The sequence below is a fragment of the Cupressus sempervirens genome, chromosome 10 (assembly GCF_028749045.1).
Source record: "Cupressus sempervirens isolate cs-2001-9-10 chromosome 10, ASM2874904v1, whole genome shotgun sequence".
Taxonomy (NCBI): Eukaryota; Viridiplantae; Streptophyta; class Pinopsida; order Cupressales; family Cupressaceae; genus Cupressus; species Cupressus sempervirens.
In genome coordinates, this window is record NC_143127.1 from 859,259,141 (window position 1) to 859,284,324 (window position 25,184).

At 38.4% G+C, this 25,184-nt stretch overlaps 1 protein-coding gene across 4 annotated transcripts in view; it reads left to right on the forward strand.

Moving 5' to 3' along the window:
* The window catches only part of CBL (cystathionine beta-lyase), a 247,253-nt gene that overhangs the window by 157,711 nt on the left and 64,358 nt on the right, over positions 1 to 25,184 (forward strand). For all 4 annotated transcript variants that reach the window (XM_089807761.1, XM_089807759.1, XM_089807760.1 and 1 more), the window contains exon 8: positions 25,072 to 25,168. In XM_089807761.1, coding sequence (XP_089663887.1) covers positions 25,072 to 25,168 — 97 coding nt within the window. The remainder of the gene's footprint in view (positions 1 to 25,071; positions 25,169 to 25,184) is intronic.

Below are 25,184 nucleotides of genomic sequence, written 5' to 3' on the forward strand. Positions count from 1 at the left end.
TATTAATCACAAGTGATGATCATCTTATAGATCAGTGCAAGAAAGATCTAACTAGAGAATTCGAGATGAAAGACTTGGGGCTCCTCCATTACTTTGTCGTCAGGAAATAATGTAATAGGATGTTCCCGATGGGGTATCGGGAGGTTCCTGACAATGTATCAAGATGTTCCCGATGAGGTATCAGGATGTTCCCGATGAGGTATCGGGAGGTTCCTGACGGTGTATCAGGATATTCCTGATGAGGTATCGGGAGGTTTCCGACGGTGTATCGGGATGTGTGCCGTCAGGCCGACATGTATCGGGATGTATCCAGAAGGTTCTATTATTGTAGTTCACATGTATGTGGCCGACGGATTACTTCGAGAAGGTTCCTCGGACAATATTTATATCTCCTTTCGGGATCATTGTAATCATCATCATATTAGAACCTAATGTAATATCTTGGCATATGCGAATAATAAGAAGAGTTCTGCTGTTCGAGTTCGTGTTCATTATGTGTGTGTATTTCTTAATTAACCTATGTGGTAAACATTTGGTGCTGTTGCCCAATGGACTTGGAAAGGCAGGAGAATAAAGAGTAATGCCGAATCAGCTGAACAAGAATAAGAACAAACTAAAGGACAAGGACGAAATACGCACAGCACACGACGATCTGATTTTGGTGCAGCAAGCCGAACGCAGAAAGAGATTCCAGAAGATTGTTGCCGACGGACGCAGAAGCGCGGAAGCATTGTTGGAGGAAACGCGACAGTGGGTGGAGTTGGTGGAAGAAGCAGGCGAGGAGTTTTTGAATTAGTGTTCGCCGAGGGAAGACAATCTAGACGGAAGAGAATCGACTTGCACGGCTCGGAGTGCCGAAGGAGCAAGAGCGTGGAGTGAACTCTTCGTCCAGGATCCACTTCCAGAAGGAACAAATTCACTTAACGGAGACCCTTCGTCACCAAATGCAGCTGTCGGGATACCAAGTGTGAGCGTCAGGATACCAAGTGTAAGCATTAGAATACCAAGCGTGATCGTCAGGATGGCGGGACCAAAGGAGAAGTTACCTAAATTTGATGGTGATGGAGTAGCTGATCCCATCTGACATTGTAAAACCTGTGAAACGATTTGGAGAGCTAATGGCATAACGGATACAAATGAATGGATGAGGCAATTTCCGGCAACCCTACGGGGTGTTGCAATTGATTGGTTTACTGATGCCGTTCCACAAAAGTTAAACAGTTGGGATAACATTAAAAAGGAGTTCATCGCCAAATTTCAACTCCTGCGCGATGATAATGAAATTGTAGTGGAGATATTCACTACTAAGCAGGGGAAGAATGAAACAGTCTGAGTCTTCACAAGGAAATTGAAGGACTTGATCAATAAAATGGAGAATAAGCCAGCTGACGGGTTACAGAAACGATGGTTCATTGAGGGCCTTCACCCAAAGTTGCGGAAGAAGATGAAGATCGTGCCACCATCGACATACATTGAAGCATATAATCGGGCAATGAACTTGGAAAGTGAGCAGAAGACCAAGAAGAAGAAGAAGAATAGTTCATCCGATTCAGACGATGACGCCTCTTCAGGAGAAGATAGCAGTGATGATGACGGTAGCAGTAAGAAGGTTCGTGCCCTTCAGAAAGACATGATTCAGATGATGAAGGAATTCAAAAGCATGAACAAAGAGACTAAGGGCAATGAATTGTGGTGCATGGAGTGTAAGAAGGAAGGCCATACGAAGGGATCCTGCCCGAAAGAGCAATATTGTGAAATTTGCTAGATTATGGGACACTCAGTAAAGGAATGCCCTTTCAATCTCAAAATAAGAACACCGCAGCAAGTGTTCCTGACACAGGAAGCATCCCCGTCAGGAGGGAACGGGAACACTAGTACGGAAGGTGCCACATCGGGCGGATATAGAAACAACCGGCACGGTCAAAACAGCAACAATAGCAGCAACAACAATAATGGCGGAAGGAGTCAAATTCAGTATGATGCGAATGGTCAGCCGATAGTTCAATGCCGCGCATGCAATCTGTGGGGTCACTTCGCCTGAGAGTGTACAACGGTGAACACACCGAAGTTGTTATGCAGACGGTGTGGACCTGGTGATCATGAAGATGCTAGGTGTCAGAAGTCGGGAGTAAACTTGATCACCGTCGGGACGGACGAAGAAGAGGTTCTGACCATCATGCGGCAGCAAGCAAAAGTATACCACAACCCAGCAAAAGAAAAGAAGAGACTGGAGGAAGCACGGGCAAAGATCCAGAGAGCAACGCAAGTAGGAACTGCACACCTAAAGGACACGCCGAGTACCTTCGTACGAAACTGCGCAGAACAAACCATTGTACGAAAAATATTGCAAGCCGAGATACCCGTCAGGATAAATGATCTGTTGCTCACTATGCCTCAGCTCCGATCGGCACTTGCAAACATCGTTCCCGCTACTAAACTCCTAGGAGAACATGGAAGGGAGCAGGAAAGTGGAGCAAGTACAGCAGACAAAAAGGAGAAGGAAAGTGGCGTAAGTGCAGAAGATCTGATGCTGTTAGCCCTCTCATCCAGACGCCATCCAGTAGTCGTCGAAATGGGAATTTTCGGGACTGTATTGACAGAAACGATTGTGGACGGAGGGTTCGGTGTCAATGTGTTGCCTGAAGACACCTGGAAAAGGTTGGGACAACGACATTATGGCCGCCTACATTCCAACTGTTAACAACCGATCAACATGGAATCAAGCCATTGGGAGTCCTGACAGCACAACCAGTGACGATTGGAACACAACCATTCTTGTTGGATTTCGTCGTGATCCCACTGAAGCGGAGAGAATATGATGCCATTCTGGGCCGGGGGTGGCTGATACAAGCCAAGGCAAAACACGATTGGAAGAAAAATACTTTATCACTTGAAAGCAAAGGTTGGAAGTATGTCATCGATCTACACACTCAGATGGTTGGAGAAGAAGCTCTATCGTCGGATTTCGAAGGAGAAGAGGATGAGAGGAGGCAGAGTATGGAACCCGATCAGGAGGGAGTCCTATGATTGGAAGGAGATGACGATCTGGATTCAATAAATGGTCTTTACCACTGGTAGATAGAGGATTACGAGCTCTTTCCAAGTTGTAATATGCTAAGGATCGACGAAGGTAAGAAAGAAGAAGGAAATAAATGTCCGAAGGAGGAAATGAAAGTCCGAAGGAACACAGAGGAGCCGACAGAGGAAATGAATGTTCGAAGGAACATGGAGAAGCCGAAGGAGGAAATGAATGTTCGAAACAACACAGAGAAGCCGAAGAAGGAAACACGGGTATGACTAGAGCTGAAGGAAAGAACATACAATACAAACTCGAAAGAAGAAAAGATTCCACTATATGACTGCGCAAGAAGAAAGTATTACGTCAAACAATAGATATAGTAGAAAGGTGCCAGCAGCAAGGAAGACACATCATACGGTCTGCACAGGAAACAAAGCGGAAGGGTTTAATAAAAGTTGCAGCAGTACGGAGTGGACGTGTTATTGACGGATAGAAGGGGCAGCTGACGGAGTCGATGGTAGCGAGCTTCGGGAACAAACTGGGCGATATGGAGATGACACAGTACAGGTGTAGCAAGTATCAACTTGGACAGTGGGTGTTAAAGTACGACGACCGGAATGAGATCAAACCAGGCAAGTTCAAAATTAAATGGGTCGGGCCGTACCAGATTTGGGAAGTGGGTGATAACAGAGCAATAAAACCATGGATACTAGATGGAAAGGAGGTGGCCAATGCAGTGAATAGGTGGAAGTTGAATGTCTACCATGAAAGAAGTAACGCACCTCTGTGGATGAACAACTGAGACAAGAACGACTGTAAGTACTGTATATATGTAAATATTGTACAGAGTTATCTGCTAAAAAAAAAAAAAAAAACAAAAGAAAGAGAAAAGAACACCGTACAGTCAAGTGACCGTACGACATTGTGAAGAACAGTAGACACCGTACGGTGGAAAGGTTGCATCACCGTACGGTATCATCTTATATCACCATTCGGCTTGGAATGAGGACATAAAGACAAGTTGGAAGCATTCATCACCGTATGGACTGAGTAAGAGTTCAAATGGCCACCGTACGGTGTTCCTAGTCACTCACCGTACGATTTTTAAATTCATATCACCGTACGGCCTGAAATTGAAAAATGAATCCTATACGGTTTCTAGTCTGTCAAACAAGTCATTTCTTCCTGAAGCACTGAAGGCATTCGTCACTGTATAGACACAGCTGGAGTACAAGTTGAACACCGTACAGCTTCGAGAGGTGTCCACATTGAGCCGTACAGCTTCTTTATAGACAACAGCATTCAGCATTGAGAGTGGTAATCCCGTACGGCGTATTCAAGTTGTATCATCGTACAGTAGCACATGTCGGAAAATTGAAGAAAGAATCGGGGCACATTAGCCATACGGCGATGCAAAAGGACCGAATCATAGTAGCTGTATATGGGCAGTGCAAAAGAATGATGATAGGAGGTTTTCATTATTTAAAAAAAAAATGGCGACAGATTCAAGTTGTTCGGAATGAGTAGCAGATGATGCCAAAGGGAAGGAGAAGCATTAGTGGTTGCCAGAAAGAGTGTAGAATTGGCAAAAAAATGACAAAAATGGTGTGTTTTGTGCAGTTTTGTGTGGGTTTCGGAGTGCCCCTCGACCCTGCCCTGTATTGCGACAGGGAGCGCACCTGGGGCGCTGCCCTAGGACCCTGCTGGGGGCGTTGCCCCCTAGACCCCCAGTCATTGCGGATATCAATCGTGAAGTGTGACCAATTGAGAAGACTTGAAGGTACTGTAGGCATGGATTGTCTTTGTACCAGAGGCACTAGGAGTAGGTGTTGGCCGAGAGGCTGTCTTGGTGGATGCGTAGAGAGCTTGGGAGGAGTCGATCATCCAGTTGAAGACACTTCATCGACACTTGGCTCAGTGGACCCAGAGTTGGAAGCAGACTAAGCAGCATGGGTGGCTATCAAGGTCAGATAAGGAGATAGTTTTTGTTGTCTAGTCGTCGGGAGACGACTTTTCTTTTTGAGGGGGATGATGTCGTCAGGAAATAATGAAACAGGATGTTCTCGACGGGGTATCGGGAGGTTCTCGACAGTGAATCAAGATGTTCCCGATGAGGTATCAGGATGTTCCCGAGGAGGTATCGGGAGGTTCCCGACGGTGTATTAGGATGTTTTCGATGAGGTATCGAGAGGTTCCCGATGGTGTATCGGGATGTGTGCCGTCAGGCCGACATGTATCGAGATCTATCCAGAAGGTTCTATTATTGTAGTTGACATGTTTTATGTGGCCGACGGATTACTTCGAGAAGGTTCCTCGGACAATATTTATATCTCCCTTTGGGATCATTGTAATCATCATCATATCAGAACCTAATGTAATATCTTGGCATATGCGAATAATAAGAAGAGTTCTGCTGTTCGAGTTCGTGTTCATTATCTGTGTGCATTTCTTAATTAACCTATGCGGTAAACATACTTCTTAGGATTGGAAGTACGACATAATTCTAACAGTATCATACTTAATCAAGGGAATTATACATCAGATATTTTGATGAGATTTGGAATGTGGAATTGCAAGTCTATGTCTTCTCCAATGGAGAATAATATACATAAACTTAAAGAAGCAACATCAGAATCACCTTCCATAGATTCTACTCCCTACAGATAGATGATTGGATCCCTTATGTATTAGTAAATACAAGATCGGATCTCTGCTATGCTGTTAATGCCTTAAGCCAATTTATGTGTGAGCCAAAAAAAGATTCACCTAGTTGCAGTTAAGCACATTATGAGATACAAGGCACTCTAAATTTTGGACTCAAATATGAGAAGGTTGATTTAGATTTGCATGGATTCACTGACTCAGATTGGGGTGATTGTGTTAAAGACAAAAAAAGTACTTCAAGATGTTGTTTTAGTTTAGGATAACTTGGATATGCAAAAATAAGTCTTCAGTAGCTCAGAGCTCCACAGAAGTCAAATACATTGTAGCAGCAATGGCCTCTCAAGAAGCAGTTTGGCTAAGAAAGTTACTTGTAGGATTATTTGGGCAAGCCATGAATCCTACGATTATTCATTGTGATAATGAGAGTTGCATCAAGCTTTCAGTTAATCTAGTTTTCCATGATAGGTCCAAGCATATTGAAATTCCTTACCATTATGTAAGAGATATGGTCGATAGGAATTCTGTAAAATTAGAATACATTTGCACTGCAGATAAGACAACAGACATTCTCACCAAACCTCTATCTAGAGTAAAGATAGACCACTTTAGGAGAAGACTTGGTATGGTTGAAATGTAATTCATTTGTATTTTTCAAATTAGTAATAAAATAATTTTTGTTAGGCTATTGATTGTTATGGGCTCCACCATTTGTATTCATTATTTAAGAGGTGACGATCTCTAAGATAATGAACGCTTGTATAAAAGACATTATGAGAGGTGACGATCTCTTAGATAATGTGCTAAACAATAGAGTTCTACTATAAGCTCTAGATGAGTTCAAGATCATATTGTGATGTAGACATTGTTATGTCTATGAGTCACAATTTGGATAAAGCAAGAATTTTAATTTTTTTTGGGTTTATCCTGTATTCTCGTAGGTCTTAAACATAGGATCATGTTGTGATATAGAAATACCAGTATCTATGATTCACAACTTGGATAAATGAAGAAATTAAATTACTCTTCAGATTTATCCTATACATTGTATTTTTTGCAATACTGTTATCACTAATAGCAGTGATTTGTCAAACTACAGGCTTAGTAATATGACATTGTATCATGTGTTCTATGATACCACATGCTAAGAAGATTCAGATAGATATAGAGTATCAATTCCTTCTTGGTCATCTTTGTTGTTAGATATGATATCTCTTAGTATGATAATCAAGTTAAGAGGGAGTGTTAAATCTGTAACTTATTAATACATACTGATCCGATATCAGATCGGTATGATCTGATATAGCATGATAAGTAAAGGTTAAATCTTTGCTTTATTTCCTTTACAAGATCGGTGCCTATCCTTGGAGGTTTAGTTTAATGTTAATCTAACACCATTGGTTGGTTTATAACTAATATCTAATTAATCCTAGTTGGTCGCCAATTTCTAGAGTTTAAGCAAATGATTTGTTAGAAGAGACATGTAAGGACATGTATCTTAATCCCTATACTTATAGAGGGTAAGAATGAAGTCTAAGGACACACAAAAGATAAATACAAGTCTGCTCCTTAGTCATTCTGCCCTCATACGATTTGCAGAAGCAAAAGAAAGAATTTTGATTTATATTTCTAATCCAGTTAAAGACAATAATCTGAAGTTACAACAAGTTGTAGAAGATAGAGAAGGTAGAATCATATCTATATTCAGTCCAACGAATTTGCAGAAACTTTACAAATTTTAATGTTGTAAGGTGTTTTATGTTTAAACTACTACTTTATTATCTGAGTTACTACATATTTTTGTAGAAACATCATGAAAGGTGACGATCTTTCAATGATGTTTGATTGTGGTTACAATTTTAAGGTGACAACCTTAACAATAGTTTAACCTACTATCATGATGGATGTCATATGGTTGATGTCTATGGGAGATCATAATAGTTCATATCTTTTATGTAATCAACTAAGTGTAGTGTGCAACTACAATAAGTTATATTACTGAGATATGTTATGGTGGATACTATGAGACACAATATCTGTGGCTATGCCATGAGAAGATATCTTCTTCGGTAGACATCATAAGACGTGATGCCACCGTACATACCAAAGAAGATATAAGTGTGGTGAATACCATATGGTTGATATTTGTGAATGTACCATACTTTGATGATACCGTGAGGTAGCATCTAAAATGGTGGATAAATGTTGTTATCCTTAATTATGCCATTCCTCCACACATCATGTTGAAATGATATTCATCTCACAGTACATGATTATATTGTTTTGTTTATTCAAACTATCCTCCCTAGCGAAGAGGGAGTGTTAATACTGTAGCTTCGGTCAGATAAGTTTGATCAATGAGATAAATTGGTCAAACAGTTAATTGACCTTGAACTCATTGTGTTCATCCAATGAACATTATTATTACCAATTAATGTTTATTACATTATATATATATATATATTACATAAGGATGAATGTTATCTAATAAACAGTAATAATAATAATCAATGTTCATATGAATTGATCATTAATATTATCTTTTTATTGAATATCAGTTTAAAATTATTAATATATAAAGTGTGAAATGTTAATTGAACATGATAACATATATTTACATACATTGACTGTTTATGTTGGCAGTATCTAACACTCGTACAAAGACATAATGCTGTTATGAAGTGACACTTCAAAGCAGTGATAATGTTTGCCTTGAAATGACACATTTTAACACTAGTTACAGTTTGTCATGAAACGATACATTGAACCTACAGCAGTGACGGGCCATATCTCATGTAGAGATATGTCACTATGTGGACTAAGGCCATGTAGAGAGATGCCTCTATGTTTCATATATATATATATATATTGTGATCTGCCCAAACACTTGGAACACACATAAATTTTTAGTGTTATCAGAAGTTGTAGCAGTCACTAACACTTATACATTTGTATCTCCATTCAAAGCAAGCATTCATACTTACAGTTCAATAGCTTAGATCTCTTTACATAAATCTGCAAGGAGAATTCACATCAACACAAAGGAAATTCAAGAGATAATTCAGTTACCATATACCAATGTAATAATACAAAAAAGAAAATTCTGTCTATCAGTAATCTGGTATTATTATTTCAACAAAATTGAGTTCACTAAATGCATTGTTCCATTGGTAAATGGAGGATTATGAAGTTTTCTATCAAGGTTGTACCATGCTCAAGCTTTTGGAGAAAACCATCGATTGGGGACCAAAGCATTTGGAAAAGAACCTAATTTGTAGGAAAGTGTCGACTCAAGACAAAAGCATTTGGAAGAAAACATAGTTGGGAGTATATTGTACAAGTATCAGGAAGGAAGGGGTTTGTAGAGATGAACACCAGCATACAACGCTGATGAAGAGAAGGTAGATTGGCAGACCTCTATATGAAGTTATTAACAAAGGAAGAAGTAGAGTCTATACGATGTATACAAAGGCAAAAGGGGTTGTATGGTGCACGAAATGAGAATGAAGAAGCGAAGACTGTACAACTTGTATGGAGGTGGAAGGGGTTGTACAGCGTATGGATCGAGTTAAGCTATGAGGAAGTTGGAATAGATGTACAAGTGAGAGGAGAAATATCCCTACAGTAGAGGTTATAGGGTTTACTCGTATGGGAGAAAGGAAGGAAAAATGAGAGGTTGAAGCACTTGGAGACAAGAAAAAATCGAAGAAGGGGAGTTGCTGGCCATACGAAATGTAAGGAAGCAACAGAGAGCACAGTACATATGACACGTACTATGATAGGGAGATGAGCTGGCCGTACGACTGAGAGAGAGGACATTCGCCATTCTTGTACGTGACGTATGACATGGAATGGGGAGTGTATGCCCAAAGAACGAGATCATCATACGAGAAAGAAATTCAGCATTGTCCAGAGGAGCCGTATGAAGCTATATAGAACTTCTACATATGGAGTAGGAGTCATACGAGTGAGGGGGCAGAAAAGTTTGATACACAGAGTGGAAGACATATGAACCATAGAGTATATGAACTGTACAACCTGTACGACTGGCAGGTGCTGGTTCTCTCAAGCTGTCCATACAGTCTGTATGGTTGGTAATAGCACAACATGCATTGTAGTGGGCATTGTGGGCAATGGAGTCGACAGTACCATGATACTTTGTTACATCCCAAATTTTGACCTAATTTTAAATTGACTCATAGCCGTTAGATTGAACAGAGTTTTCTTTCATAATCATGTGAAGTAGTTAGTTTTTTATACCCGTTGTATTAACTGTTTAATGAAGATGGTCGTTATCCATTATTTGTCATGTGATCTTTAACAGTTGTTTGATTTTAGAATTATGGTTAATAATTAAATTCTTTTAAATGTTAATATGAAATGATTATGGAACTTGTTATTATCATGGAGATGTTGCATAGGTGATTGCAAGAGAAGATGAAGGGGAGAAGCATTGCTAAACATGATCAATGGAATGGGATACTAGCTTAATCATCTGGAGGACATGTATGACCTTAAATTGCCTTGGTAAGGACCTAACGACTTGAACTTCAGGATACAATTGAAGGACCCGCATGAGCTATTAAGAAAACTTTTTGAAAAAATAAAATAATTTAATTAAAATATAATACATACCTCAAAGGATTTTGATTGACCTTTCCATCACAAAATTATAATTAATACCTATGTACATACACATAGATATAAGAATAAAATGACACCATAATATTATTATTCTTTTATAAGAGTATGATGTTACCCCATAAATATATCTACGTGCATGTAGATAGATATAAACCATAATTATTTTTCAAATTATAAACTTCAAATCTTTTTCCATCTTTTTCATTTTTTTTTTCTGGCTTGAAACTGATTGTAACACTTAGGCATTTTTATTTGGTGCTCAGAGCCAAGATATTCCTTTTATGTAACATCTATTCTTCCCAAGCATCCGATTTATATTTTTGCAAATGCCCAACTTATATTCTTCCCAAACATCCGACTTCCATCTACCACCCGATATCTTTGCAATACCATTTGATATACCTCTATTTTATTTTAGCCTTGCCAATCTCTATTCTGTTTGGTTACTATTCATCTTGATGAAGACGTGACTATAAATCACCTTGTGAAAGCGACTGGAGATTGTTCAGAGGAAGAACTGAATCATTAGTGTTTGGCAAGGCTCCAAACATTTCCAGAATTATATCAGGTTATGTGGTCCATCAACCTCAAGTAATGTTACGAATTTTATTAACAGCTACTATTGTATACCGAACTCCTTAGTAGTAGGCAGCGGTTGTATCTTTATCATGCTTAGTATCATCAATTTGACCCTCTTAAGGAGTTGTTCATCACTAACAATAGTAAAGTATCCATGACATAGAATCATAATTTATTTATGTCATTGATAGTCAGAACCAAATGATAATTTCTGCAAGTTTAAAGAACATATTCTTGTAAATCCCAGATTGCGAAAAGTTGGAAACATGTAATATTCATGAATCAGATGAGAATCAACAGATAGAGCTGATTGCTCTGAGATTTCAAGCACCTAGGACTCACCGGCTGTATAGCCATGGAAAAGGTGAAGAGGTGAGATGGAATTCACAATGACATGGAAGTGAAATCAGATATGATACAAAGAATCTAATTAAATTTACTTAATAGCTCATGCTTATCCATATTGTTGTTTCCTTGTTGTCAAGTCGAGCGGTGGTGATCTGGTCAATGAACCCATCAGAAAAACCTTGGCCAAGATCATTTAAAGGCATGTTTGCCATCTAAGATCACTTGATGTCAATGGTGCTAGTTATTCAGACATGTCCGTCCATAACTGTGCAGAAATTCTAAACATCAGAATGCTTAGGTGGTTTGACTAAAAGTATCCCAAGTCCGATCTTGGGGTAGGGAGAGCCTTTCTAATTCAATAGATTGTGTGGGGATAAGTATGGTCCGGGGTTGGGAGGTTAAGCCTGAGTCAATGCTTCTCCTCTTACCGAAAGCCGAGGCTTGCACAACCAACTAAAGACTTATCGGATTTTACTTGTATGTTTTCTTTTCTTCTTTTCATGTTACACATTTACTTTATTTGTATGTAGAAAAAGATAGTTATAGTTAATTGTTAGTCTAGTTATTTCAATTGATCATTGATACAGTTACTTCAGTTAATCGTTATTCTAGCTATTTCAGTTGTTCATTAATATAGTTATTTCATTTAATCGTTATTCTAGTTATTACAGTTGATCATTGTTTCAGTTGATCATTGATATAGTTATCTCAGTTGAACATGGTTATTCAATTAATTGTTAGTAGTTAAAAACCTAAGTTGCCGGTTTGCGGTTCGGCTCCAGGTTCGGGTTCGAGAACTGGTTCGCTGGTTCGACAAAATTTTGAAAAGGGGTTTGGGTTCATTTGGGTTCGTTAGTACAAAAACATGTAAAATTTTTTTATTTTTAAAATATATATATATATATATATATATATATATATATATATATATATATATATATATATATATATACATCTTTACGAAGCATGAGTTAGAATTAGAATGTAGCATAGTAGCATAAACACATTTGAACAACAAAAAACTTTAAAACAGCATAAACAATATAGTAGCAAACCACAGCGATCATTGGAACCCCTAGCGACTAGATCTCTTCCCTTTCATTTAAAAAATTCATAACTGTATCTGATTAGTTTATGCAGATCAACAGTAAGTTTTAATAAAAATTTCTTCTTTTCATAAATTTATTTACCAAACTCTTATTATGATTGACATAATTGATTGAACGTGGTTAAAAACTAATTAGATCTAGCTTGCAGAAGGTAAATCCCTTTGACCAGCTGAATATTCTTCAATCTCTTTGGGCACAATCTCCCAAGCACTGATCAACAACAGTAAATTGGAAAAGGACCATTCATGGAGGCCTCTAGATAACACAGTCTGACGTCCCAGATTCAATATTCTTTAATACAATTTTTAATATACCTAGAGGAGAAATAATCAGCCAAACAGTGATGGACAATGTGGTAAGTAGCTGCCCCACCTGACCATATTCATGTGACCGTAACTTTCTTCTGGAGGGAAACATTTCCCAATAAAACGTTGTTTATTGTTTAGTGTTTGAAAAATACATATTGCTACTCAAATAGGCCCTGAAATTCCTCGAAATTGGTCATAGTGGTCGCCACATGTTGAGCATCTTCTCTTGTGGGTGTCTCAAATTTAGTAGCATTTTGATTCAAATAGAAAGTGTTTTACAGCTAGGAATTACTCAACACTAAAAAACTGTGGCATTGTAATGCCTACCAACCCAGACCCAAGATGTATCAACATAAATTAAATTAAAACATGCTGTAATGTGGAAATTTTATATGTGGTTCTCTTGGGTTCGAACCCTAGTCCGAAATTTTATATGTGGTTCTCTTGGGTTCGAACCCTGGTTCGAACCAAATCGAACCAGGCCTCCAAAAACGAACCCAGGTCGAACCGGACCAGAACCACGAACCGGTTCGAACCAGTACGTGGTCCGGAGGGGGGGGGAGGTACCCGTGCAACTTAGTTAAAAACAGTTAATGTCCTATGAAAAGGAATTCACTTATTTGTTAAATAATTTGTTGGGAAAAACTCTTTATGGATTGTCTTTGTTTTGTTATGAAAAACTGTTTGTTATATAGGTGGCAGAGTAGAGATGGCATCGGAAAAAAATCAAGAAAAATGGTGTGCGCATGGAGTTTTGTGTGGTTTTGAAGGCGCTAATTTGGCCTTGTGTTCTGTTGTGAGGTTCTCACACCATCACCCCAAAATTGATTAAGTGATAGGACAGCTTCAAGGCCAGTGGGGAGAGGGTTAGATTTACTTTCACCTGGTTTCAACTTGATTTTCTACAACGACCAATTTCATCCTTAGGCCAGACAATTTCAAAGAACAACACTTGGCAGGATAAAATTGTAAATTTTGTACTTAGACGATTTGTTTGAAAATTTGGATGTAATTGTATAAATTTGGATAATTTTCAAAAAATGAAATTTTGTTAGATTTGAGTTTTTTGAAAAATCTTGAATTTCTTTGGTGAAATTTTTTTTTCTTTTATGAAGATGAAATCAAATTGCAAAATCGATTTTAGATTCTAGAAATGATTTTATTTTTTGTCAAAAACTAAAATTGTTTGGCAAAATTGATTTGAATTGAATTGCAAATTTTTTTGGGTCTAATGGATTAAAATTGCCTTGAAATTTTTTAAGCCTTTAATGAAATTGGTAATTTAATATTGAAAAATGGCTTTGGCTAGGCAAAATCCGATTTTGATGACATATTAATTGCTAAATCATCATTAAATGAAAATATTTAGCATCTCCAAGGCATTATTTACTTTCTTTTTGCAATTTTGGTCTAATTGGCAATTTAAAAAAGTAAATTTCATCTTGGCAAAGTTAATATTTGGTTAAGCATTTAATTGAGGGCCTGTTTTGGTGTTCTAATTAATATTTTCTTGCTCCCAGGGTCCCAGTCGGCCAGCTAGGAAGGAGAGGCAAGTTGGGTATAAGAGGAAGCTCTTTCCTCTTTTCTCCTCACTTCTCACTCTTCCTCTTCATGGTGTTAGCAATTTTGGCTTATGCCAAGAGGTGAGGTAGTAACTGCTCAAACAGTGGAAGACATTTGAGGACTAATAGAAAAGGGTGATAGCAAGAACCAAAAACAAATGGCAAAGACGGTGGCAAAGGTAATCAGGAGCGACAATGATGGTCACCGAAAGGTTCAAATTGCTATACAAACAGTCAACAAGGCAGTGGATGAGATTGCGGCCCAGGAATATGAGATAGTGGAACACAACTTGGGAAGAAACACAGATGATATGGAATGTGAAGAGATCCAGGAGGGTATAGCTTCAATCAGAGAAAGGTTGAGGAAGGCAAATGAAAGGATCGTAAAGTTGGAGGCCGAGAACAAATATTGGAGAGATTGCTAGCCTATCCAACCGTTGCACCAAGTAGCCCTTCCTCAAGATAGCGAGAGCAACCTAGAAGAGATATCAGCTTAGCTACATGAAGTCAGGGATTGGATCCATGATACAATTCAAGATAGGCAAAATTTCTTACCTTCCTTCGTTTCGACATTCCGATCATTGGTGACTGTTAAGAACAAGTTCAGAATATTTGAAGAGGAGTGGAAGGATTTCCTTGCAGTCAAGGATTTAGCTATTCCCAGGCTACAAACATTCATTGGGCTACCGGAGGCATATTTGGAGAGGCCAAGTTGGTTGATGAGAGAGGATTGGGTACGGTTGAATCTTGGTTTGTCGCCTTGACTACCAGATTGAGAACACTCAAAGAGATATAGAAGGCAGTTGCACAATACAGCCCAAGCGTCGACACTTCCATTTCAACCATGATGAGCGATGTTGGCATGGCGCTTGATTTTGAAGACATCAGAGAAGAATATATCAATGAGACAAGACTTGGATCAAGATTGGATGAGTTAGGAAAGTTTGCTATCAAGAAGAAACATTTGAACACCCTTTCCTCCCTAAATGCTTTTATTGGATTTGCAAGAGTATGAGAAGGATCATGAGAAGACACTACAAGCAACAAACAGTGTGATGAAATCGGCGGAGCTCAAGATAAAGCACACACCTTGTCCTCCCATGGAAGAAGTTAATGAAAGGGTAGCTAGGTTCATTGCCTTAGCTAAAAGAATGAAAGAAAAAGGGAGAGTTATATTAGAAGATCATTTGATGTAAGCCCAAGTGGCAATTTCTCTTTCTTCTAGGGTAGGACAAGTGTCTAATTCTGATTGGCCACCATTTTGGTGCCTTCTCATTGGTTGCCACTTTTTCACTTTTTTCATTGGCCCATTGACGAGGTGGCATCTTTTCATTGGCCGATGGGGTGGCAACCCTAATTAGGGTTTCTCGGATTCAATCTGGATCGTCGGTTTTGCCTCTTTATCTCTACCATCGGTTGTACATTTTGGCCTCTATATAAAGCCATTTGCTCTCATTTGTAAGGGTCGGAGAAAATTGTTGCAAAGATAATGCCAAAATTCGCTATTTCTTTCTCATTGTTGTGACTTGCATGGTGATTAAGAGCCTTTGATATTATTGCATGGTTTCTACTTCCAAATAGTTAGAGTAAAATTTCTTTTCAAGTTGTTGAAGTTAGTTGCATTTCAAGTTGTTAAGTAAGAGTAAAGTAGATGAATAATTGCATGGTAGTATTAGTAGATGTTTGATAGGGATCAATACTAGACCACTAGCATCCTAGCGGCTTGTTGGGGAGCCTTGTGTGGTAAACTAGTTATTTTCCTTTGAATCATTGCATCTATGGAGGTGGAGCTATTGGTTAACTTTCATTAGATTCGATCCTAGTCCATTTGCTAATCTTCCATCCATAGGAGTAGGAGTAGGATAGCAAGTAGTTAAGGACTTAGAACTTTGAAGAAGAGAGTTGGAAAGATACCAATCATAAGAACCATTCACCCTCCACCACCATCACTTTCCCTACCAACATCCTCTAGTAGTCACATCAAACCGCCATCTCCATCATCCCACCAAAGTCCGAGTCATCTTCAACAATTAGCGTAAGGCTGTCTATGTGATAACCAATAAATCACATCGATAAACTGAGCGAGTATCCATAGGTGTAAGGAACATTGGAGTTATTCTCATGTCCTATGAGCATTAACTTTTCAAGAGAGGAATTGAGGACTTGATATTCCATATCAAGTGTTTGATTGCTAATATGTTATGTAGTGGTACAAAAACTAACATCAACATGTTCAAATTCTATTTTCATGATTGCATTGTTTCCATAGACCAATTCAAAGGGTGTAAGCCATGTTGTCCTATATGCCCAAACTACTTCAGGAAATTTGCCAGCTCAATCTCTTTTATGTATTTAAACTATCTTAGTCAAAATGGCTTCAAGCTATTAATTAAACACCTCAACCTGCTTATTAGATGTGATAATAGGGGGTTGACTTCTTATGTCTGATCTTATATTCCTTTACCAGTTGCGCAATTAAATCAGAAGTAAATTGTGGACCTTGATCTGTGACTATTTTAATGTGGAACACCATATCTTGTAAATGTCCAGTACATACCATTATGTAAGATTTGGTGTTGGATGTAGGCTTTATGGGTCGTATAAAATCAATGCCCCACTTGTAAAATGGTGTCATCACCAGCTGAGGTTGTAGAGGCATCTAGTCGCTCGTATTCCTATCACTGTTTAACATCTATCATGTCTTTGTGTATTAGGATGCATCCTTGTGTATGTTGGCCAATGCCCTATATTGAGTATTTTGATTGTGGTCTTTTTGGCTGGAAACAGTCATTGTGCAATACAAGCAACAACCTTATCTTCATCTTGTATGTCTATTGTAGGGCTTCTATCTGTTGTCATCAATGTTCGAAGGGAATATTGATTTTCATATTCTAGGTTAGGCTATATAATTTGTCCTGTGTTATTATGAAGCTAGCTGAAATCTGTGAAATTTTGAATGCAAAGTGCAGAATTAGTTTTGAATCTTGCTTTACTTGTACGGATGATGAATTCTAGAAGCAACGACTGGAGTTAAAATATCCAAAGAATATAAAAAATACAATTAAATAGATGAAGAATAGAAAGGATGTGAAATAGTTGGCCCCATCGAGAGATGTTTGAAGCTCAATTTTAGAACATCCCAAGGAAATCCAGGGCCAGCTAGCATTGGATGTATCATCAGAGACATGAAAGGGAACTTAGTCTATCCTCTTTTCTGAAAGACTGGCTCCTACACAAACACTGGGGTGGAATTTGAGGCCCTTGCCCATAGCTTGTGGTTATCCAAGAAGATTGGCTTTAAGGACATAGATAGTAAAGGTGATTCACATATTTTCTCAATGCATGTGCAAGAAGGGAAATTTAAAGTTGTGTTGTGAGGTTTTCACATCATTGCCCAAAAACTTTCAGGGACCCCTTTTTTACGGTTGCCTTAGCAAATTTTTCAGAGTTGTCCAGAGGTTTTCGATTTGAAAATTTTACACCTTGGACGCCTTCGGGCCAAGAGGGATTTAATTTGGTTTATTTTTCACCGGTGCGAAACTTGATTTTCCGGAACATGTAATTTTGTCCTTAAGCCAAATAGAATTCAAAAACAACATTTTTTTGATGGTTAAAATGAATACCTAGCAGGATAAAATTGCAATTTTTTGAACTTAGATGGGATTTTGAAAATTTGAAATAATTGTATAAGCTTGAGCATTTTCAAAATGAATTTGTTAGATTTAGTCATTTCGGAAAATCTTGAATTTTTTGGCGAAAAGGGAAATTTTTTATAGTGAAATTGAAATTAGAGTTTGAATTTTGACTGCTAGGAAAAGGATTTATTTTGTTAAAAAAAATTGACAGTGTGTTGCAAAATTGAAATTGGATTAAATTACAAAATTGCATTAAATTAGTTGAAATTTAGCCTGGAGGATTTTAGAAATGTTAAAGGAAGTTGGTATTTTGGAATTGAAAATTGATTTTGGCTTGCTAAATTTGATTTTAATGATATTTTAATTGCCAAGACATTATTAAATGAATAATTTTGACATCTCCTAGGCTTACCTTGTTTCTATTTTGCAATTTTTGATCAAAACTTGGAGAGGCAAAAAGTTCGGTATAAGAGGGGCTTCCCCTCTTATTTCCTCAGTCCTTTTTCCTCCTCCTTGGATGTTTGATTTTCTTCAAAGGAAGGTTAATTTCAGACTTGGGCGATTTTTGGGATAGATTTTTCTATTTCTTGGCGGCTTTTTTCTCCTTGTTTGGGCGAATTTTTGCCCTAGGGTATTTTTTGGAGTAGATCTGATTTTTTCCAAATTGGGCGATTTTTTTTTAAAGTCTGATTTCTCCATCTTTGGCAGCAATTTCTCCTTCTAGAATGGGGCAATTTTATTTGGTGAAAGGACTATGTGATTTAAGGTCTGATTTTTGGCATATGTGGGCAATTTCAAGGAAGTCGAAATTTTGATTTTTTGCTAGGGAATCATTATTTGCAAGGAGGATTGAAATTTTCGAGATCTGATCCAAACTTGAAGAGGGCTCGATTGTTGGTAAAGACAAATTTAAGGTAAAATTCTATTCATTGTTAGAGGTGAAGATTGGTTTTAAAAAGGGATTTTATTCCTTGTTCTTGCTTGGTTCGTTTCCCTTATTTTCTTCTTGCACTCATGATCCACCACTTCATCATTCCATTGATAGGTTGAAGTTGGGAGATATAAGTGTAGCTTTCATGATAGGACACTTGGAGAGGTAGAAATAAGGTAGACCACCCTAAGATTGAAGTTGGAAGATATAAGTGTAGTCCATCCTAAAGTAACAAAGAAGTACAAATAAGTGGTAGTTCCATCCCTAGGAAAGAAGGTTGGAGATTGATAAGTGTAGAGATAGGACTTGGAGAGGCAATAAGCTAGATTCCATCAATAGAAAGAAGGTTGGAGATTGATAAGTGTAGTCCATATCATTTAGAATGAAGGGGCAGAAATAAGTGTTTAGAATGGTGGATGTTAGTATAAGCAAGAACCCAAAGGGAACGAATACCCAAAAAAACAAGGAAAACATGATGCCTAAGACCACCTTTTTCTTGAAAGTGAGGTAAATAAGTGATACCAATATTGGCACGATGAACATGGTACAGTTGAAGGATAGATTGAAGGAAGGACAATACCCCATGGCGAAGAAGATCTACAAGAGAGAAATTGTACATGTGGCGATTTTCCCTCCTACCTTGCCTTGTCCGAAATTGGTAATGTAGTGTTCATCTCGGTTTGATATTGTGACCAAGTCAGTTATTTTTTATGAAGGGAAGAGGGTGGTGGCTAACATCAGCGGACAAGTGATCGGAGAAGTATTCAATATTCCCCAGCATAGAGGCATGACAGTGGTAATGATGGATCAGGCGGCCAAGTTATTTTAGGATAATCAGGAGACTTACTTCATTCATCTAAAGCAAAATTGATTACATGAAGGCAAGAAGGGAGTTACCAAGTCGTTTGAGCTCACCAGGTCAGATTTCAAACCAGAATATGGCTATCTTATTGTGCTTCTCAGCCGAATCATGGGCGTGGCTCAAGGTATGCAATTGGAGAATTGAATGTATTATTTTATTCATGAAATTGAAAATGGAAAGAGAAAATTTGATTGGGCTAGAATCATAAGTGAAAATCTAGAGTTGGAAATTATGAAAGTGCAAAATCAAAAGAAATCCTACATGGGATCCTATCTTTTCTATTTGATTACGAGACTATATGAAAATCTTGGACTTAAGGCCTTCGGAGTGATTGGCAATGGGTCGGGGCAATGTTTGGTGCATGAGTGTTGTTCATAGCTTCATTTGCACAACACCAAAGATTATAAGATGTTTTATGATGCCTTTGCTATAAAGACGGTAAGGATATTACAAGGGACACCTGCTAGAAGCCTCTCAATGGAAGCAGAAGTAGAAGTTAAGAAATATAGGAGTTGTTGGTTCATCTAGTTTCCACAATTTAAATACATTAGAGTAGCAGGAAGTACAGTTTGTTCCAAGAGACTTCCAAGGTACCCACCCAACGAGGTAGTCTTGATGGAGTTGGCTAGGCAACTTGAGCATTATGACAAGATGATGAAACTTAAAGGTGAGACAGGGTTTACCTTCTCATTTGGAATAGGCAATGATACTTGCCCCAATCATGTCGCCTTTGCAGCCACGGAGAAAGAATTAGAATGGTATCATCTAGGATGGTATAGAGCAAGACATGGACTCAATCCTAATGGTCTTATCAAGGCATCTCATGAAAACACATTCAAACATATTCCTACTATAGAATTTTTCGGGCCAATGCACAGGATGACTTTCATGTGAGGAAGCTAGCTTTCTCAAGATTGTCAATGGGCATGATGGGGGCAATCAGATGGAGAAGCCTTGATATTCCCGATCAACTGGAAGATGATGAAAATGTGGTAAGGGAAGATTATGCTATAGTGGACGGAATAAAGTTGGGTCCAGTGGATTGGGATGATCATCAGAATCCTTCCTTAGAGGCAGTTACAAGGACATTTGATCTACACATTGAGTCATGGAACAATGAGAAGTTGAGGCAATTACAAAGTCAAAAAGTACGCCTTACTTATGAGAAGATGAAACTGGAGGAAGGTCCAGCGGAGTCAGTCGGACAAAAAGGTTATGGTAGTAGCTAGCAACAAAGAGTAGTGAAGAGCAATAAGATAAATTTGGAGGTTGAGAAAAGTAAAGAACATCAGGAACCTCCAGCAAAAACATGGAATACAACACCGTCAAGGGAGAGCATAATTGAGGCTAGAGGCCAAGAGGATAATACAAGTGGACAAGGGGCCACAATAGAGGTGAGCTCTGATTCGGGATCAAGCGGTTACAGAAACAATACCGAATACTCTCCTCTCTTGGAGAACCAACATGGAGATGATGTGACAATCACTAGTGAAGAAGAGGAGAATCCAATTGATATTGAGGAAATAAGCCAAGTGCCTGAGGCTGTTGGTAATGCTTTGCTAGTCGAACCAAATCTAGATTTAGGAAGATGCATTGCACCACTATGGTTAAGGCAAATGCTTATGCCAAGAGGCGAGGTGGTGACTGTCCGAACAATTGAAGATATTCAAGGGTTAGTGGAAAAGGAGGATAGCAAGAAACATACATAGATTGCAAAAATGGTGGCAAAGGTAATTCGGAGCAATGATGAGGGTCATTGAAAAGTTCAAATTGCTATATCAAAGGTTAGCAAGGCAGTGGATGAGATTGTAGAACAGGAGTATGAGATAGTAGAGCAGAACTTGGAAGAATCACAAATGACATGGAATGTGAGGAGATCCAGGAAGGCGTGGTTTCAATTAGAGAAAGGTTGAGGAAGGCAAACTAAAGGATTGTAAAGTTGGAGTTCGAAAACAAGTATTGGAGAGATTGCTAGCCTATCCAACAGTTGCATCAGGCAGCCCTTCTGCAAGATAGCGGGAGCAACATAGAAGAGATATCGACTCAGTTGCGCGAAGTCAAGGATTGTATCTATGATATAATTCAAGATGGGTGAATTTTTTTGCCTTCCTTTATCTCGACATTCAAGTCATTAGTGGCTATTAGAGACAAATTTAGAACATTTGAAGGGGAGTGGAAGGATTTCCTTCCACTCAAGGACTTAGCCATTCCCAGGCTATAGACATTTATCAAGCTATCAGAGAGATATTTGGAGAGAACCAAGTTGGTAGATGGAGGAGGAATGAGTACGGTGGAGTCTTGGTTGTTGCCTTGACCATCAAATTGAGGATACTTGAAGAGATACATAACGTGATTGCACAACATAGCCCAAGCGTTGACACTTCCATTTCAACCATGATGAGCGATGTTGGGGTTGCACTTGATTTTGAAGATATCAAAGAGGAGAACCTTTAGCAAAGAGACAGAATTTGGATCAAGATTGGATGAGTTAGGGAAGATTGCCATCAAGAAGAAGCATTTGGGCACCCTTGCCTTGCTCAATGGCTTTATCGGATATGCGAAAGAGTATGAGAAGGTACTGCAAGCAGCGAGCAACATGATGAATTCAGCTGAGCTCACGATGAAGCACACACCTTGCCTTCCCATGAAGGAAGTCAACGATCGGCTAGCCAAGTCCATCACTTTGGCTAAGAAGATGAAAGAAAAGGGTAGAATTATATTAGAAGATCATTTGATGTAAGCCCAAGTGGCAATTTTTCCTTCTTCTTGGGTGGGATAGGTGTCCGATTCTGATTGGCTACCATTTTGGTGCCTTCTCATTGGTTGCCACGTTTCCTTTTTTTTCATTGGTCCATTGATGAGGTCGTATCTTCTCATTGGCTGATGGGGTGGCAACCCTAATTAGGGTTTCTAGGATTCATTATGGATTGTTGATTTTGCCTCTTAATCTCTTCTGTTGGTTGTAATTTTGGCCTCTATATAAGGCCATTTGCTCTCATTTGTAAAGGGTTGAAGAAAATTGTTGCTTAAGATAATACCAAAATTAGTTCTCTTTATCATTGTTGTGACTTGCATGGTGATTAGGAACACTTGGTGTTATTGCATGGTTTCTACTTCCAATAGTTAAAGTTAAATTTCCTTGAAGTTGTTAAAGTGGATTTTATTTCAAGAAAGTTGTTAAGAGTAAGAGTAGATGGATAGTTGCATGGTGATATTAGTGGATGTTTGATAGGGATCTATAAACTAGGCCACTAGCATCCTAGCGGTTGGTTAGGAAGCCTTGCGTGGTAATCTAGTCTTTTTCCCTTGAATCATTGCATCTATGGAGGTAGAGCTGCTGGTAAGCTTTCATCAGATTCGATCCTCGTCCATTTGCTAATCTTTCCATTCATAGGAGTAGAGGTAAAGCAACAAGTAGTTGATTAGTTGAAATTCATTCTTAGAAAGTTAGAAAAGAAGAAGCATCATTGGCAGACACACCCCCCTTCATCATCACCATCAACATCATTTGGTGCTCATATACTTTACAAAGCCAAACATCACCATCATCACAATGAGAGTTCGACAATCCTTGAATGAACAACGTAAGGCCGCTTACGTGATTAACCAGCAAATCTCATTAATATAACTGAGTTAGTATCCACAGGTGTAAGGAACCTTGGAGTTTTTCTCATGTTCTTCATGAGTATTTACTTTTCAAGAGAGGGATTGAGTGTTTGATATTCCATATCAAGTATTCAGTTGCTATGTGTTACGTAGTGGTACAAAACTGACATCAACAAGTTGGCGGTTAAAGCCATGAATTAGGATCTATGAGTACCTCGGAGGCATTGGGGACTTTAAAATTCTCAAATGTTTCAAGAGGCCATTGAGCCCGTGGACCTCATGGCTAATAAAGGGGCACCAACCTGTTAGCTTGGGATGGGGTAGCAAGTGTTGTTGAATTAGAATGGACTCTTTGCTCAAGGATTTCAGTCACGGTAAGGATTGGTTTTGTCAAGCATTTTTTGACCCCTGAATAGGTTAATTATTTGTATTTAGCAGCTGATTTGAAGACATCAGGGGTAAATCAGTTTGGCATTCACTGCAAGTGCAAGGGAGAATGCAAATAGAAGCAACTTGGGTGTCTTCTTAGAGGCCTTTCAAAGAAGTATGGGTGCATTTTTGGGATCGATTCCGAGGATAAATATTTTCTCACCACATTTTTGCCATACAATGCAATGATAATGCTCTAGGGGCACTTTGTTGTTAGTGAGTAGTGGAGCATGCTTTTGACACTTTAGAGTGAAGAAATAGGACACATCTTTGAGCGCCTATGTGGTGCATCTTACAAGCAATGGTGAATCCTCTCTCCTTGACAGTCTTGTGAGAATTCATTTCTTGCAGATGGACTATTGTTCATATTGCACGCAATTTTTTTAACTTCTGTTTTATTGAATAAATGGAGCTGGTACTGGAGCAGAACGAGACCGTTGAGGATAAGATCAAAGAAAAGAACAAAGAACCTAAACAGCCAGATGCTCTTTTTGCTGGGAGTGGGAACACGTGGCCAATCCAGATATTCAGCCACCTTTGGGAAGATTTCCTACAGATCAAGCTAATACCAGTAATAATATTGTGGGGTCATGGGACTGGGAAGCCTGTTTATTATTTTGATTCTTTATGATGTAATTAAATACTCTGCCGATGGACGAATAGGTCCTTTTGTGATTCTGTATGGTGCTTGAAGCTGTTAGTAGTTGATATAGATATCTTGATACAGCTCGTTGGGATCACAATTTTTAATTGATCTTGATGCTGAACATCTGATGCAGTTGTAATAAAGATTCCTGAACTGTCCTTGATAGATAAATAAATAAAGGGAGCTAACCCCCTAAGGTAGCCTTTACATTAAATAAAATAAATAAATCAATAAATAAATAATTTCCAAATGTTAAGACAATATTTTATGTATTCCAAAAGTTGTATACAACATTATATAGACAATATAGAATATATATATGTCATTATCATGGTAACTTTCATGTGCTCTTTTATCAGTATATCCCTTGCATCCCTTCTGGTGCTAGTGCTAGTCTAGTCAGTATCTTCTCTTTGATGCTTTTCATGATACTTATATTTGTGATACATTGTGCTTAGTCATCTGTACTTCTTACCTACTCTATTCTTTATCTTTATTGTAGTGGAGCTTAGTCAAGTTTGCTTGTAGAAAGCATGTAATCCCCTTACTGTTGACAAATGGTGTCACATCAGTCTGTGGACAGTAAGGCGACTAATGAATTCATTGTTTGGTGATTTGATGGGTTTTTGTGTCATTTGAAGTTGGGAATTCGTATTTTCACTACCAGCCAAATTGTGTGTATTCTAACTTTGTTTCATAACAGTTATTCATCTTGTTTATGTTTTTTATCAGAAAATTTCAAACATAGCACATGCACATGGCGCACTGGTGCTGGTTGACAATAGCATAATGTCTCCTGTTTTGTCAAGGCCATTGGAGCTTGGAGCAGGTGGTTATAGAATGAT